The sequence below is a fragment of the Melospiza georgiana genome, chromosome 29, assembly GCF_028018845.1.
Source record: "Melospiza georgiana isolate bMelGeo1 chromosome 29, bMelGeo1.pri, whole genome shotgun sequence".
Classification (NCBI taxonomy): domain Eukaryota; kingdom Metazoa; phylum Chordata; class Aves; order Passeriformes; family Passerellidae; genus Melospiza; species Melospiza georgiana.
The window spans coordinates 6582586-6597026 of NC_080458.1; the positions used below are offsets into that span (position 1 = coordinate 6582586).

A 14441-nucleotide genomic window follows, 5' to 3' on the forward strand; every position below is an offset into this window, starting at 1 on the left:
CATCAGCTTGAACTTGGGCACCTGGATGAGTTTGAGCTGATGTTTGGTGACAGCTCTGCACCATCAGCAGGGCATGGGCGCTGAGAGCTCTGCTCAGCTTTGGGAATCCCCCCCTTTGTGTGTCAGTGCAGCATCAGCTCTTCCCTTCCAGGTGCTGAACCTGTTCTTGGCCTTGTTGCTGAGCTCCTTCAGCGCAGACAACCTGGCAGCCACGGACGACGACGGCGAGATGAACAACCTGCAGATCTCGGTGATCCGCATCAAGAAGGGCATCGCCTGGACCAAGGCCAAGGTCAGGGAGTTCATGCAGACCCACTTCAAGCAGAGGGAGGCCGACGAGGTGAAGCCCTTGGACGAGCTGTACGACAAGAAGGTGAACTGCATCGCCAACCACACCGGCGCCGACATCAACCGCGACATCGACTTCCTCAAGAACGGCAACGGCACCACCAGCGGCATCGGCAGCAGCGTGGAGAAGTACATCATCGACGAGGACCACATGTCCTTCATCAACAACCCCAACCTCACCGTGCGCGTCCCCATCGCCGTGGGCGAGTCCGACTTCGAGAACCTCAACACGGAGGATTTCAGCAGCGACACGGATCCTGATGGCAGCAAGGAGGTGGGAGGAGGGCTCCAAATCCACTCGGGGTGTTGGGAGGGAGGGCTCCAAATCCATTTGGGGCATTGGGAGGGCTCCAAATTCACGTGGGGTGTTGGGAGCTCCAAATTGACTTGGGGTGTTGGGAGCTCCAAATCCACTTGGGGCGTTGGAAGGGAGGGAGGGCTCCAATTCCACTTGGGGCATTGGGAGGGCTCCAAATCCACTCGGGACGTTGGGAGGGAGGGCTCCAAATCCATTTGGGGCATTGGGAGGGCTCCAAATCCACTTGGGGTGTTGGGAGGGAGGGATCCAAATTCACTCGGGGCGTTGGATGGGAGGGCTCCAAATCCACTTGGGGCATTCAGTCCACTGGGAGGGCCTGGAAACCTCTGGGCAAGGAGAGCTGGGTAGTTCCAGCACTCAACTTTTGTTTGTATTGGAATGTTGTCTTTGCACTCAAAACGGAATTTGTTGTGCTAGTAGCTCTGTAGAAAGCCACAAATATATAAAATATATATAAAATAAATATATGCAATCATAGAATGGTTATATAAATATATATACTACATATAGTATATATATAGAGATATATAAATAGTATAGTGTAAATAATAATAAATATATAATAAATAAATAATAAATAACAAATCTATATATATAAGGAATATAGTATAAATACAGTATATTTATATATACTGTACATTTATGTATGCTATGTATTTATATATACTATATATTTATATATACTAAATATGTTTATATTTAATTTTAATATTTAATATATATATTTATATTTTTTATATATATATTCTAAATAAATATATGTTCTATATATGCTGTAAATATATATAGAATATATATTTACCATAGTTATAGTAAAATAAATATAATCTTAGTAAAATAAAATAGAAAATAAATAATACATGTGTAATCATAAAATGCAGTGTAAAAATAACTAACTAAATATATATATAAATAAAAAATATATTATCATAGTAAAATATATGTAATAATAAAATGGCCTGGCTTGAAAAGAGCTTAAAAATCATCTAGTTCCAAGCTCCTCCATGGACAGGGACACCTTTCATAATGTAAATATTTAATCCTATATTAAATATAATAATATTTAATCCTGTCTGTCCTGTTAACATGAGACATAAGCTGGGTCAGGATCTCAGTGATCAAAGTGAGGAAACAACTTCCATGACAGCAAACGTGGTGAACAAACAGCTGAGTCCTGGTGAGGTTTGGTGTTTTTTGGGGCTGAAGTTTGGGGTTGATTGTGTTGGGGTTTTGTGCTGCAGAAACTCGACGAGAGCAGCTCCTCCGAGGGCAGCACCATCGACATCAAGCCTGAGGTGGAGGAGGTGCCCGTGGAGGCCCCCGAGGAGTACCTGGACCCCGATGCCTGTTTCACAGAAGGTGAGCAGGGAGTGGGGGAAGAGGCTCTGGGGCTGTTCTGGGTGAGCTCACCTCAGGGTTAGGTCAGCCTGATTCATAGTTGAGACAGAAACAGAGACAACACAAAGCAAAAAAAATCCTTTTTCAGAAGGTTTCAAACTGTTTTTATTATAGCATGCATGCTTTTTTACATCCTTACAAAACTCCTAAGTTTACACTTTACTCATACACACAAAGTGCTCATTGGAATAATTGCAGGTTTCTTTTATTTCTCCTTTTCTTTCTTGGTTTCTATGTCAGCGACCTTGGTAGGAAATTCTTCCAGCGGTAAACACGGATCCTCTTATCAAACTTCTCTCTGGCTCTCTGTAAAACCTCTTCCACCAGCCTGGATCAGGGCTGGCTCTCAGCTTATCTCGAGGCCCTTCTTGGATGCTGGTGCACCAATTCAGAGGAATTTGCAAAGTGAAGCTCTCAGAGATGCAGCTGCCACTGCTAGGATGCAAATCATAAAATCATTCAGTAGTTTGTGTAGGAAGGGACCTCAACCTTACCCAAATTTACTCCCTCCCACCATCCCAGCTTGCCCCAAGCCCCATCCAGCCTGGCCTTGGACACTTGCAGGGATCCAGGAGCACCCACAGCTTCTCTTGTGGGGTGTGCCAGGGCCTCCTCACCCTCAGAGGGGGAATTTCTAAAGAATCAGAGATGACCTGTAGCAGAACAAGATGATTTTTGTGCAGCTGATGCCTCAAGTACTCAGAAGCAGAGTACTTTTCCTTTCCCGTAACTGGCCTCGATGTCTTTCGAGAGCTGATCGTAACAGGAATTCCCAAGGCAAAAATGCTTTAAATGGTTCAAGGTTATTTTATCAGCAAGTTTTCCATTTGTCTCCTCAAGAGCATGGCCCTCACCAAATAGAACGAGCTGATCTGTTCCCAAATTGATGTCAGTTCTGGTGCCTGGGCACAGAAGTGGCAAAACAACCCTAAAACCCTCAAGAACACAAAAATTTTAACTCACTGAGCGTGGTTCATATTGGTGACATCAAAACTGCTTCTAGACAGTGAGAATTTAATGTTTTTACCTTAAATCTTGTGTTTCCTGAGCGAAATTGTGCCCTGTCTCTGTTTTCCAGGTTGTATGCAGCGCTGCAAGTGCTGTCAGGTCAATATTGAGGAGGGGCTGGGAAAGTCGTGGTGGACCTTGAGGAAAACTTGTTTCCTAATTGTGGAGCACAATTGGTTTGAGACTTTCATCATCTTCATGATCCTCCTGAGCAGTGGGGCTCTGGTGAGTAAAATTAATAAAAAATAAAAAAGTGAAACCCCAGCAGTTCAGAGGTGTGGGGCTTGGGGATATCTGTGTACAGAAAATTTTGGGAAAAAGCAAATCTTGGAAATTCCTACCTGGAAAGTAACACAAGCTTTTATTAGTGTTTTTTTGTTTAGTTTAAATTAAGAACAAAGCCTTCAAATCTGGGTTCTTATCCTGATTTGACTAGAAATGTTAGGATCTGGAGAAAAGTCAGCCTGTATCTATGTCTCATTTCACAGAATCAAAAAATCCCAGAATCACTGAGCTTGGAAAAGCTCTCCAACACCATGAAGTCCAAGCTGTGACTGGAACAAAATCAATTTTCTATGTTTGATTTATATATATCAATAAAATATGTGTATTTTATCTATATCTTTATCTATATATCTATGTATCTATATATCTATATATCTATGTATCTGTATATCTATGTATCTATATTTCTATGTATCTATATTTCTATATATCTATATATCTGTGTATCTGTGTATCTGTATATCTATATCTAAATCTATCTATTCACATATATTTATATATAGTGTGTATGTATGTTTATATATATAATATATATTAAAAATATATAATAAATATTATATATTATATATTATATAATGCATATAATATATAATATATTATATATTATAGATAATATATAATATATATAATATTTATTATATATAATATATAATGTATATTATATATATTATATATTTAAAAATTTTTAATTTTTTTATATTTAATTTAAAAACATTTAAAATCTATATATTTAGCTCATCTTTAACTGTACATTGAACTCAGCTCAGTGTCATTTGAAGCTCCTGAACCGTGCAATAAATCCCATATAATGACATTTGCACCTGTGTTTTTTCCAGGCTTTTGAGGATATTTACATCGAGCAGAGGAAAACCATCAGGACCATCCTGGAGTATGCAGACAAGGTCTTCACTTACATTTTCATCCTGGAGATGCTGCTCAAGTGGTGTGCCTATGGATTTGTGAAATTCTTCACCAACGCCTGGTGCTGGCTGGATTTCCTCATCGTGGCTGTATGTATCCTCTCCTCTTCCTTCTGCTTGGGATGCTTCCTCCTCAAACCCTCCCTGGGTCATAGATTTGACAGCCCCAATATCTGTGAGTTCCCAAATCAAGGATAAAACCCTTCAGCTCTCTGTGGGATTTCTGCCCTGCAGGGACCAAGGAGGATTTTCCAGCCCTTGGCTCTTTTTTTCTATGCTGAAAATGGAATTTTTAGGAGAGCTGGCCGTGTTTGGAGGTGTTACCATGGGAAAGCTGTGCAGATGTGGAATTCCTTGGGGATATTTCTGGGAGTTGCATTCTCTGCAATCATTTTCTTGCATTATTAATGATGAGGGGGTGATGAGGCAGCAGAATCTCCTCATCCCACCACCCCACTTCTGAGCACTGGATTTGTGAGAATCTCAATCCTTGGAAAGCTGATTGTGCACAGTCAAGTTCAGCATCATCAAAAGAAACTGGAAAGAAAAAGCAGAATCATATCAAACAAAAAGCTCAGAGTAGAGTGAGGGACAGATCCACCCTGGAATCCCCTGCAGAACGTCTTGGGAGGGAGGATAAATCTGAGAAATAAAAAAAAGGTGAATAAATTGTAGAATTAGAAGGAAAAAAAGACAATAGAGAGAAGTTTTAGCAATAAATTTGGCTCTGAAGCACAGCAAGGGAATTTAAAATAAAAGGAATTTAAAATAAAAGGAATTTAAAATAAATGGAATTTAAAATCAATGGAATTTAAAATAAATGGAATTTCTGCTGCCCAAGGTGGTAGAAAATGGTGTAATTCAATAGGAAATTTCAGAACCAGGGAATTTAGAATCCCAAGTGCTTGGATTCTCTTAAAAGTGTTTCATCACATCCATCTGGGATTCAGTGGCTCTGGTGGCTGCCCCAAGAGCAAGTGTGTTAAAAAAGAATTCCCAGTTTTTCCAAGCTTCTCCTTTGGAACACTCTGGGTATGATTCAGTTGCTGTTCAGCACCATTATCACTCTGGAAATATTCCTGAGTAGGTGGAAGGAACTATGCTTGGAATTCAGGGGCAGAAGTGACTCAAACTCTGTTTCCTGTAGGAAAATTGAAATTTGAAATTTTAATTTTTTCTAGAAAATCCTCTCTGATCCCCTCAACACCATTCCTCGGACACAACCCGCACGTTATAAGGTTTATTTTCTGACAGAAAAGAAATTCAAAATAAATAGAGAAATAAATTTAAATTTTGAAAGAAATTAATAAATGAATTTATTTGCTGGATCTCTCTTGCTGCCTGAAGATAAAGAGTTTAATTCCAGTTTAATTCCAGTTTCATTCCAATTTAATTCCAGTTTAATTCCAATTGAATTCCAATTTAATGGGCAGGTGTGGTACAAGTTTAATTTCCTTCCCATGCATCTGGGAGTGGAGTAAAGATCAGGAAGGGAACAGTGAGGGAACAAGTGCAGAAGGGTTTGCAATTCCCAGGGCTTGAAGGAATTTTAGAATTCCTGTCTTTCCTTGATGTCAAGGGCAGAATTTTCCCAGTGAAAAAAAAAAAAAATTTAAAAACCTGAAATGTGACTTTGAGGTGCCAAAATATCCCCCACCAAAACCTCAGCAATGCTTTGTGTCCTGTACCTGTTGAATCCCATTTTTTGAACCCAAATTTTGTGGCGCGTCGTGGACGGGGCTGGAGCGAGCCAGGGCAGCAGGGAATGATCCTTTGCATCCTAACAACACTCTTGGATGTTATTTTGCAGGTTGCTATAGCATTGTCCAATTCCCCTCCTACCTCATGCCCAAAGCTTCCTGGGTGTGTTTGTGAAGACTTTTACTGGGTAATAATGAAGGATTCTGCTTTTCAGTCAATCTGGGATTCCCTTTGTGCGACCTCGGTGCCTGCTGTGTCTTCTGTTGGAATGTCCTCAGGGAATAATCCTCAAAGATTGTTTATTAAAAGCTCAAACTGCCTTTTTCTGGCATGGTCTTAGAGTCCTGCTTGGGAGTAAGGTGTTATCCTGAGGGGGAAACGCTCTAAAAATGAGAATTTTTTGTTCATGGAATGGTTTGGGCTGGAAGGGACCTTAAACTCATCCAGTGCCACCCCTGCCAGGGCAGGGACGCCTTTAACATCCCAGGTTGTTCCTGCCCAACCTCGGACACTTCCAGGGATGGGACACTTCCAGTGTTACATTTATTTACTGTGTTATTTAAACACGCCACATCTCCAAAACCATTGAATTTTTATATTTAATTATATTTATATTTAAGATTTTAACATACCAGCATTGCCCTGGCTTGGCTGAGCTGATTTTGCCTCACAAAAGCTTTGTTGGAACCTTTGGGACACCCCCTGGCATGGTTCAAAGTAGTAAAATTTTAAAATAGGATGGAAAACCCAATGTATTGTGGTCACTTATTTTTGGGGAAGATACCACAGAATTCTGAAATTATTTGGGTTGGAAGGAACCTTAAAATCATCTCATTCCAAGTGCCCTGCTGTGGACAGGGCATTTCCATATGAAGATGGGAAAAGCACATCAGCCACGTGCCCAAAAAAGATAAAATCTCAATTTTCCCACACATTAATGCATTTAAAATTCAGATTTGATATTTCCCAGAAATAAGTGTGGAATAAGAATCATCCTTCTAATTAATTCTATTAATTCTAATTATTATTCTGATATCTCTTCTATAAAAAGAATGATACATAGGAAGTGTCCTATTCTGAGAATTCACCTGAAACCCCACCTGGTCCAGGAGGAGCTCCTGTGTTGTTTGTTGCTGTACATGGATGTCTTTTTTTTATTTTTTTTTTCCTTAAAAAGGGTTCATGTCTCTTTCTTATCTGTCTGAAGTGTGGTAGTAGAGAAAAATGGGAAAAATGGTAGAGAAAAATGGTAGAAAAATAGGGAAAATGGTAGCAAAAAATGGGGAAAATGATAGAGAAAAATGGGAATAGTGGCAGCTGCTGTGTCTGTAACTGTTTACACATGGCCAAGTTGTGTCTGGACTTGGTGGGTTTAAGGATCTCTGAAAATTCAGATTTAGAGCCTAAATCTGACTCCAGTTTGCTCAACAGGTTGCCCAGTACAACCCAGTACATCCCAGTCCTTCACATTCCTGTGGCTGCTGAGGTTGGGATTTGGGAGAAAAACAGGGAAAATTTGGGATGGGATGGGGGGAGATGGGATAAAACAGGATTGGGATGAGGGAAAATGTGAGGAAGGGGATCTGGGATTGGGAAAAATGGGAGAAAAACAGGATTGAGATGGGGAAAAGGGGAGAAAACACCTGGATTGGAGGAAAATGGAGGATTCTGGAGCTGGGGTTGGGAAAAAATGGGGAAAACTGGAGATGTTGGTTTTGGGATGTGGAAAAAACCTTGGGAAAATTCCTGGCAGTCCCCAGGCATGGTGATCATTTCCTTACATCCCAATCCTGTTTTATCCCATTTTCCTCCATCCCATCCCTGTTTTTCCTGATTTTTCCTGGTTTTTCCCTCAGTCCCAATCTCAGCAGCTGCAGAAACACGCAGTGGAGCCCTGGGGTGTACTGGGACATACTGGGATATACTGGGCCGGTTGGGAAAGCCTTGGAAAAGGGATCAGAAATGCTGTAATTCAGCACAGGAATTGGAGCAGCTCTGGAGCAGGATCACTGTCAGAGCAGGCAGAAAACAGAGCTGCTCTGTGCCAACACCCTGGTTTTGCATGGGAGGCATTTAAGGAATTTTCCCTACTCTGGTAGTGATAACCTTCCCCTCATCAGCAGCCCAAAATTGGTTTAAAACCAAATTTCCTGGAAATTGTTTGGTTTTAAACCAATTTGGTTTAAAAAGCCCAAGCAAAGCATTGAACTTAACCAGCTGGAATTGGCACCGCTCCCTTGGGTGTTTCAATTATTGCAGTGTCTCGCTGCTTTGCCACTGATATTCTGATATTTTGGTGCTTTTTTCCCCCCATTTGGGATTGAAAGAGTCTCCGAAGAACATAAAAAAGTAGTAAAAAACTGAAATAAAGGGTATTTCGTATCAATGGATTTCCCAGGTGCTCTTAGAACAAGAATGTGGAGTTTTGTGTTAAATCCCAATTAGCTCATAACCAGAGAGAAAATCACGTATTTGAAACCAATTTGGTTTAAAATTATTATTTATTTTAAATCAATTTGGTTGAAATTTATTAAAATTTAAAATTTCAGTTAATGAAAGAAAAATTTAAATGATTCATGCAATATTTTCAGAATATCTTAAACCAGTTTGGTTGAAAATTATTAAAATTTAAGATTTCAATTAATGAAAAAAAATTAAAATTATTCATGCAATATTTTCAGACTATCTTAACCCGATTTGGTTGAAAATTACTAAAATTTAAAATTTCAATTAATGAAAAGAAAATTTAAATGATTCATGTAGTATTTTCAGACTATCTTAACCCAGTGTGGTTGAGCACTGCCCCAGGCTGGGCTGGCGAGGCAGGAGGAGCTGATTTAAAATTTCAATTAATGAAAAGAAAATTAAAATTATTCATGCAATATTTTCAGACTGTCTTACACCAATTTGGTTGAAAATTACTACATTTTAAAATTTCAGTTAATGAAAAGAAAATGTAAATTATTCATACAATATTTTCAGAATATCTTAATACAATTTGGTTGAAATTTGTTAAAATTAAAAATTTCAATTAATGAAAAAAATTAAAATGATTCATTGAATATTTTCAGAATATCTTAACGCGATTTGGTTGAAATTTGTTAAAATATAAAATTTCAGTTAATGAAAAGAAAATGTAAATGATTTATTGAGTATTTTCAGACTATGTGAAGCCAGTTTGGTTGAGCACTGCCCTGCGTGGGCTGGCAGGCAGGAGGAGCCGATTTAAAATTTCAGTTAATGAAAAGAAAATGTAAATTATTCATGCAATATTTTCAGAATATCTTACACCAATTTGGTTGAAATTTGTTAAAATGTAAGATTTCAGTTAATGAAAAGAAAATTTAAATGGTTCATTATTTTCAGACCATGTAAACCCAGTTTGGTTGGACTCTGCCCCGCGTGGGCTGGCAGGCAGGAGGAGCTGGCTGAGCTCAGCGTTCCCCGGGCGCCGCGGTGGCTGTGCAGAGCTCGGCCCAGGTGTGCAGTGTGTGTATTTATCTGTATTCTTTCTCACAGGTACCTTTAACATTTGTCTGGCTTAAATTTCATGGGCGCCGCCGGGATCCGTGCAGCCGGTAAAGGGCGAGGGTAAGGTTTTTGTCATCGTTTGGGCTCTTCCTTCCAACAGCCCTTCTCCGTGTGTGTCTCTGCCTCTCTCTCTCTCTTCCTCACTGATCTCTCCCCTCTTGGTCTTTTCTCAACTGCATTATTTCCTTCCAGGTCGCTTCAGTCAAGTGAAGTAGGCAGCTGGTGTCATGGCTTCGGTATTTGGGGCGGCCCAGGTGGCTCCTGGGCTGGGCAATCAGGGCTAGGGGATCCAATCTAACAGTCTGGAACCTTTTTTTTTTTCTTTTTTTCTTTTTTTTTTTTTTTTAATTTCTTTTTTTCATGTTGTTTTTTCTTTGTTGTTGTTGTTGTTTCGTTTTCTTTCTTTCTCTTTTTTTTTGTTTTTTTTTTTTTCCTTTTTTTTTTTTCTGGTTTCTTTTTTCTATTTTTTTTCTATTTTCTGTGTAGGTCTCTTTAGTCAGCCTTATAGCTAATGCCCTGGGCTACTCGGAACTAGGTGCCATAAAATCCCTTAGGACACTAAGAGCCTTGAGGCCTTTAAGAGCGTTGTCCCGATTTGAGGGGATGAGGGTAAGATGCCATTAGCAGCTGATCCTTCTGCATGCCCGTGGAGCATTTTATTTTTTAAAAGCATGCTAGAACTGATCAAAACTGGTGGAAAGAGAATTCCAAACAGAATCATGATGCAGCTGCTGACTTGATCACCTCTACGTGGATGTAACCCTCACCCTGCCCACCGCTGCACCCTCCCCTCTAACAAAGGGAGATGCATCAGCTGCCTCATTACATTAATTACTGGCCCAAACCACCCATTTGTAGCCGATGTTGACACTTGGCTGTTCTCATTTGGCCTGGCTTTGACCTCGAGCATCCGAGGGGCTTCTCAGCTGTAACTTTTTTTTTTGACCTAGGGAGAATCACCAGGTGCAAAGAAGCAGAATTGGAACCACCTCAGGGTCTGCAGGTTGTTGGCTGTTGGTGGAATTGGACTGAAAGATTCTGTCTCAGAGGGGGTTTTTAAAAAAGCAACCAGGGGGAAAAGGCTGCTGCCTCTCGTGGCTCACTGCAGGAAGGGACTGGGGGGAGCTCAGCTCTTTGAAAACTTTTTGGTTTCATTCCTCTTGTTGCACCTTGTTGTTCTCAGTCCAGTCTGGTGGTGACTGGCAGCCTTGTCTGGTAGTGAAGCTTTTCCTTTCTGTCCCTTTCCTTTTTTCCATGCTTTTTTGGTCCCTGTCCTGTCACTGTGGAACCAGAACAAAGCACAAGCAAAGCATTGAACTTAAACAAGCTTGAATTGGCACCACTCCCTTGGGTGTTTCAATTATTGCAGTGTCTCACTGCTTTGCCACTAATATTCTGACATTTTGGTGCTTTTTTCCCCCATTTGGGATGGAAAGAGTCTCCTAAGAACATTTAAAAAGTAGTAAAAAACTGAAATTTCTTATCAATGGATTTCCCAGGTGCTCTTAGAACAAGAATGTGGGGGTTTGTGCTAAATCCCAGTTAGATCATAACCAGAGAGAAAATCACATATTTTAAATAATGAGGGAAGGGAATAGCAGTCACAGTTTTACTTCAGGGTCTGAGTGGAGCAATTCCACCTGGATCCTGCTGACCTTTGGAGCATAACTGAGCCCAAAATCCAGCCCAAGAGGAGCAGAGAGCTGAGGAGGCTCCTCAAACTCCCTGGGAAGTAACAGAAATACCTGAGCTCCAAATCCAAGGGAGGTGTTTCCTCTCTAGGACCTTCTCCTGCTGTTATTTCTTTGTGTCATGAATTTAATTCTAGATTTGAATCCACAGCAGAGGCACAAAGGAAGAAAAATTTCCATTCACACAAAGGTGGAGCTTTTGCTGGGCTGGGTTTGGGTCTGACCCAGAAGTTTGATCACAAAGAGCAGGCCTAGCACTAAACCCGGAGAAACTAAAGCTGGTTTTAAGCCATGCTGGGGAGAAGATTTCTGATGTGCAATCAGGAAATTCTCGTGCTTCAAGTGGGGGATTTTCACCACAGGAAAATTGATAGTTGTGACTGCAGCGCTGTCAGCTCCCTAGACCCAATTATCTTTATTTTGGAGACAAGTGTCAGTGCCCCATCCAACCAGACCAATTTGAGAGATCTGAAATGCCTTTGCAAAGGAGACTGGAACTGTAGTTCTTTGCTTTTCTCTCCTCCATAGCAATCTGCATTTCCAGGAGCTTGCTCTGCTCTGAGCTCGGTCAGGGAGTTTGGTAGTGATGCTGTGAGACATGCATGTGTTCTTGTCAGTCTGCACACAAAAGCCGTGTTCCTCCTTTCCCTCCTTCTGGAAAGCTCTGTAGATTTAATGAACCATAAATGACCATATTTCAGGAGGAAATTAGCCTTTTTTTGCTTCATGTGGTAGCTGGAATAAATCAATGTATTCGTAGGAGGATGTGACCCAAAAAGTGCTGCTGGTCCAGCAGCTGAGCATCCTGTTGGGATGAAGGGAGAGTGAGAGCAAAGGCATCACCTGCAGCCTTTTGGGGCTCTCACCTGTGCCTTCCTGGGTATAGGGATGAACTCCTGACATCATTTACCAGCTGGAACGGAGGATTCACCATCTGGACCACTGTGGTCTTCAATTTTTCTCCATTTTTCTATTTCAGACTGGTTTGGGTAGGGAAGGACCTTAAAACCCATCCAGTCCCACCCTCTGGACACCTCCCAGCAGCCCAGACTTCCAGTCCCAGTCCAAGCTGGCCATGAGCTGCTGTGGTGGCCACGGGTGGTGGTTGTGACTTCCAACAAAGGACCAGGACGAGCTGTGGCCAATGTCCCACCCTTGGGGCCTCCCAAGTCCCCGTGTGTGGTTGAGTTGCCTTCCAAAACTGAGGCAAGATAGTTTAGCTGCTGTTCATCTATTAAAGGAATCTAAATTAGGAGATCATAATAAAAGATTTAATATCCTGCTGACCTGCCTCTATTAAAAGCTTACATTTGGCCGCGCGTTGGCCAGGGATGCTCAGGGAGGACGCGGTGCTCCCAAACCGTGGAGGGCTAAAATTAGGAAGAGATGAGCTCTGACAAAACCCCATCCTCATTGCTGAGCATTTGGAGGAGGGAACGTGGCTTTTGTGTGCTGGTGAGCCTGCCAGGCTGCATGCTCAGCTCTCTGCCTGGGACTACACGACTGGCCTTGCTGAGTCCACAGGATGATCTCGGTGTTAGTCCGTGCTTTAGTGTGACCACAGTGATGCTGGGCTTGGTCCTGGCCCCACACAGGGAGCAGGACCAGGCCCTGAGTGAAAACAGCCTTGTTTGAGCGTGGGGAATGTCTGGAGGGGCTGCTGGCTGGGAAAATCTGGAATCCAGGAGCTCAAGTGTCCTCACACTTGGCTCTGAGAAAATTCCATCAGGAGCCTGTTTGTTATGGGAGTCTGAGCCCCCCCCTCTGCCTTTGGGCAATTAAAATGACAGGAAATAATTGGTTTCTTAAAGAACAAAGAGTCCAGACTCCATAAATCCAACAATGTGGCTTGAAAAGAGAAATTATTTTGGAATATATACGTATTATATAATATGTATATAATATAATATACAATGTGCAATATACAATAGACAATATATATAAAGACAATATATAATATACTATATACTATATAAAATATTTACTAAATATGCAATATATGATATACTATATAAAATGTATACTATGCAATATACAATATAAAATATACTATAGGCAATATACAATATATAATATGCAATAGACAATATATCATATACTGTATACAATATAAAATATATACTATGCAATATTGTATATATACTATATACAATATAAAATATATACTATGCAATATGCAATATATAATATACTATATACAATATAAAATATATACTATACAATATCCAATATATAATATACTATATTAAATATATACTGTGCAATATACAATATATAATATACTATATACAATATATAATACATACTGTACAATATACTATATGCTATATACAAAATATAATTTAATTATAATAATCATAATACAAACACATATTTTGAAAACACAGCTTCCCTGCTTGCCTCTGAAGCAGAATTTGAAGCTTGCCACAAATTCACTGCCAATTTCTGCATGGATCAACCCCCCCAACATGTCAGTGGCCTCCCCCATTCCCCCCCAAAAACAGCTGTACTTTTGCTTGCTGTCTCCTGCCTCGTGTTTTATACTGAAACTTTTTCCCACCCCTTCCAACACAGGTGGTTGTCAATGCCTTGGTTGGCGCTATCCCTTCCATTATGAATGTCTTGTTGGTCTGCCTTATCTTCTGGCTGATTTTCAGCATTATGGGGGTTAACCTGTTTGCCGGGAAATATCATTACTGCTTTAATGAAACAGCTGAGCATCGCTTTGAGATAGATGTTGTTAACAACAAGACAGACTGCGAGGCTCTGATGCCACCCAACTCCACGGAGATCCGATGGAAGAACGTGAAAATTAACTTTGACAACGTTGGGGCAGGATACCTGGCTCTGCTGCAAGTTGTAAGTTTGGGTTTCTACCATTGTCCCTTTAAAATACACCAAACTGAGGGGCTGGAGCTCTAAAATACCCCAAACTGAGGAGCTGGAGTTCAAAAATACCCCAATTTGAGGGGGCTGGAGCTCTAAATACCCCAAAGTGAGGGACTGGACCTGCATCCCCTCTAAACCACCCCAAACTGAGGGGCTGGAGCTGTGTCCCCCCACTAAAATACCCCAAACTGAGGGGTTGGAGCTGTGCCCCCCACTAAAATACCCCAAACTGAGGGGTTGGAGCTGTGCCCCCCACTAAAATACCCCAAACTGAGGGGTTGGAGCTGTGCCCCCCACGAAAATACCCCAAACTGAGGGGTTGGAGCTGTGTCCCCCACTAAAATACCCCAA

General features: G+C 41.0%; 1 protein-coding gene across 2 annotated transcripts in view; it reads left to right on the forward strand.

The window, feature by feature from the left end:
- The window catches only part of SCN8A (sodium voltage-gated channel alpha subunit 8), a 53368-nt gene that overhangs the window by 33800 nt on the left and 5127 nt on the right, over positions 1 to 14441 (forward strand). For both annotated transcript variants that reach the window (XM_058042064.1, XM_058042065.1), the window contains exons 17-22: positions 152 to 622; positions 1909 to 2026; positions 3144 to 3298; positions 4195 to 4368; positions 9997 to 10119; positions 13776 to 14060. In XM_058042064.1, the coding sequence (XP_057898047.1) occupies positions 152 to 622; positions 1909 to 2026; positions 3144 to 3298; positions 4195 to 4368; positions 9997 to 10119; positions 13776 to 14060 (1326 nt within the window). The remainder of the gene's footprint in view (positions 1 to 151; positions 623 to 1908; positions 2027 to 3143; positions 3299 to 4194; positions 4369 to 9996; positions 10120 to 13775; positions 14061 to 14441) is intronic.